The sequence below is a fragment of the Phalaenopsis equestris genome, unplaced genomic scaffold, assembly GCF_001263595.1.
Source record: "Phalaenopsis equestris unplaced genomic scaffold, ASM126359v1 Scaffold000054, whole genome shotgun sequence".
Taxonomy (NCBI): Eukaryota; Viridiplantae; Streptophyta; class Magnoliopsida; order Asparagales; family Orchidaceae; genus Phalaenopsis; species Phalaenopsis equestris.
The window spans coordinates 3,072,972-3,076,468 of record NW_018164496.1 but is presented as its reverse complement, the minus strand read 5'-3'; the positions used below and the strand labels follow the sequence as shown (position 1 = coordinate 3,076,468).

General features: G+C 38.4%; 1 protein-coding gene across 1 annotated transcript; it reads right to left on the bottom strand.

Moving 5' to 3' along the window:
* Positions 1-1,385: 1,385 nt before the first annotated feature.
* Positions 1,386-3,486, bottom strand: LOC110019291 (putative pentatricopeptide repeat-containing protein At3g15930). The gene has a single exon (XM_020716911.1). The coding sequence runs from the start codon at positions 3,478-3,480 to the stop codon at positions 1,561-1,563; it is 1,920 nt and encodes a 639-aa protein (XP_020572570.1). The 5' UTR covers positions 3,481-3,486; the 3' UTR covers positions 1,386-1,560.
* Positions 3,487-3,497: the final 11 nt, after the last annotated feature.

Below are 3,497 nucleotides of genomic sequence, written 5' to 3'. Positions count from 1 at the left end.
TTTAGGAAATCCATGTGTCAAGTGATCAACTCAGTAATATTAAGCTAATAATTAAGTCAAGTCTCTGATACTAATTTTTAAGAAGTTATGACGCCCAAAAGGATGAGTGAATTTGGTATTTTTAAAAATTTAAAATTTAAAAAACATTTAACAATAAAAATAGCAATACTCAAAGCATAACCACATAAAATGAGATATGTAATTTTTACATGATTTGCCCAAACCCAAATTTGTTATATGTCAATGCCTAATCACCCCAACTAGGAATTCACTGAATCAAATCAATATTACAAACAATCATTCATACTCTTATACACTAAATAAATATAACCCAAAACACCGTAATATCATCACAACTAGGAATTCACTGAATCAAATCAATATTACAAACAATCTTTCATACTCTTATACACTAAATAAATATAACCCAAAACACCGTAATATCATCACAACTAGGAATTCACTGAATCAAATCAATATTACAAACAATCTTTCATACTCTTATACACTAAATAAATATAACCCAAAACACCGTAATATCATCACAACTAGGAATTCACTGAATCAAATCAATATTACAAACAATCTTTCATACTCTTATACACTAAATAAATATAACCCAAAACACCGTAATATCATCACAACTAGGAATTCACTGAATCAAATCAATATTACAAACAATCTTTCATACTCTTATACACTAAATAAATATAACCCAAAACACCGTAATATCATCACAACTAGGAATTCACTGAATCAAATCAATATTACAAACAATCTTTCATACTCTTATACACTAAATAAATATAACCCAAAACACCGTAATATCATCACAACTAGGAATTCACTGAATCAAATCAATATTACAAACAATCTTTCATACTCTTATACACTAAATAAATATAACCCAAAACACCGTAATATCATCACAACTAGGAATTCACTGAATCAAATCAATATTACAAACAATCTTTCATACTCTTATACACTAAATAAATATAACCCAAAACACCGTAATATCATCACAACTAGGAATTCACTGAATCAAATCAATATTACAAACAATCTTTCATACTCTTATACACTAAATAAATATAACCCAAAACACCGTAATATCATCACAACTAGGAATTCACTGAATCAAATCAATATTACAAACAATCTTTCATACTCTTATACACTAAATAAATATAACCCAAAACACCGTAATATCATCACAACTAGGAATTCACTGAATCAAATCAATATTACAAACAATCTTTCATACTCTTATACACTAAATAAATATAACCCAAAACACCGTAATATCATCACAACTAGGAATTCACTGAATCAAATCAATATTACAAACAATCTTTCATACTCTGGGCAGTGAGCACACTGACCATGGTGAACTCATCCGGCCTCACACTGACACGCTTCCATGGTCAATGTTTTGGGTGGTTTATATGTCATTATCCCTAAAAAATAATATGCAGATAGAAATGTAATATACAATACCAGATATATAAAACTGAGTCGGATAAGAAATCGTTGCTCTTGATGTTAAGCAAAATTGATTCACCAGTAATCTTTACAGGAACACCTTTCACCACTAAAATGGTGGAAGCGTGTCTTATCTCTCACAACTATCAACCTTCTATAAACACTTGAAATCAACTTGATTGCATTATGGCAATCTAAACATATCCGCAAATTCTTCACAACTCTAATGGTGGCACCAGCAGGAGAACTAAGCAGTCCAAATGCAATGGCCAACTTCTCACTGTGCCTGTAAACTGTATCTTCCTTCTCCTCTTCGCAAATGTCAAAAGACACCTCCTTTATATCCGAAACATAACCAGCAAGCACCAGATCCCTTCCCATCTCTTCCAGCTTAGTGTGAATCTCTTCTATCCTTGGATGAGCCCGATCGCCTGCAACAAACTCATGCATTTCTCCATTGATTTCAATAAGACTGCACCCAGGAATCTTCTTTACACCTCTGTGCATCGCCATATCCTTCACCCTCGCAACGTCTTCCCATCGGTTGCACTTTGCATAAAGGTTCCAAAGCAGCACGTACGCGGCACCGTTATCGGGCTCAAGCTCGAGAATTTTGTTGGCAGCCAATTCCCCCATCTCCAGATTTTTATAAACTCTGCAGGCACCAAGCAGAGCACCCCATACCCTGGAATTAGGCTTCATTGGCATGTTTGTTATTGTCTCCAATGCCTCCTTAAGCTGCCCAGCTCTCCCAAGGAGATCTACCAAACAACCATAGTGACTCACATTGGGCAATACACCATGAGTGTTGATCATGCCAGAAAAGATTTCTCGGCCCTCATCAACCAGTCCGGCATGGATGCAAGCTATTAGAGCTCCAATGTAGGTAACGTCATCAGGTCTTATAGATGTGCTCAGCATCCTGGTGAAAAGATCAAGAGCTTGTTCTCCCTGTCCATTAACAGCAAGGCCTGTTATCATTGCAGTCCATGTAATTTTATCCTTTTTTTGCATCTTTTCAAAGATTTCCAGAGCTTTTTCCACGCATCCGCACTTGCAGTACAGATCTATCATAGCATTGTTCACAAACACATCCATATTAATCTTGTGGTGCTCCATGTAAACTCTTGCCCACTCTCCTAACTCAAGTGCACCTAAGTTTGCACAGGCAGTGAGCACACTGACCATGGTGAACTCGTCCGGCCTCACACTCGCAGCCTGCATCGCTCGGAAGATCTCGAGCACCTCCTTGAAACGGTTTGCCTTAATATACCCATCAATCATGGCGGTCCACGATATGATATCCCTTTCGGGCATTCGCTCGAATAGCTCTCGAGCATGGTCGACCTGTCCGACATTAGCAAACCCAGCAACCATTGCAGTCCAGGAAATCACATCCTTTGTTCCCATATTCTCGAATATACTACAGGCAGTCCTAATGTCACCACATCCAGCATACATGTCGATTAACGCATTCTGCAAAGCGAGATTGGGCTCTATGCCGAAGTTTTCAATGTTTCGATGTATCCAAGCTCCATACTCAAGGTTTTTCAACTTGGCGCAAGCGGAAATAACCAAAACAAGGGTGACCAACGTGGGTTCAACTTCAAGCTCCTCCATCTCCGCAAAAAGCTTGCATGATTCCTCATATTCCTTGCTCCTATTATAAGCAGAGATCATGGCATTCCACAAAACTGAATTTTGCTTGGGACTTCTCTCAAACAGCTCGCGGGCAGCATCCATCTCGCCGCCCATAGAGTAGACGTGAATCAGAGCATCCTGAACGTGTGGATTGGCGCAAAAACCAAACTTTGTCACATGTGCATGGAGCTCATCACCGAACTCCATTGCCATCTCTTGATTGAATGCTTTGAGCAAGAAAGGGTAGGTGTAGTTGTCCGGTCCTACTCCTCGGGCGAGCATTTCGATGTACAGAGATACAGCGGCTTCTGGCGAGCTATTGTGCGAGTAACCCTTAATCATGGTGTTCCACATGAAGTGGTCCGGTTCAG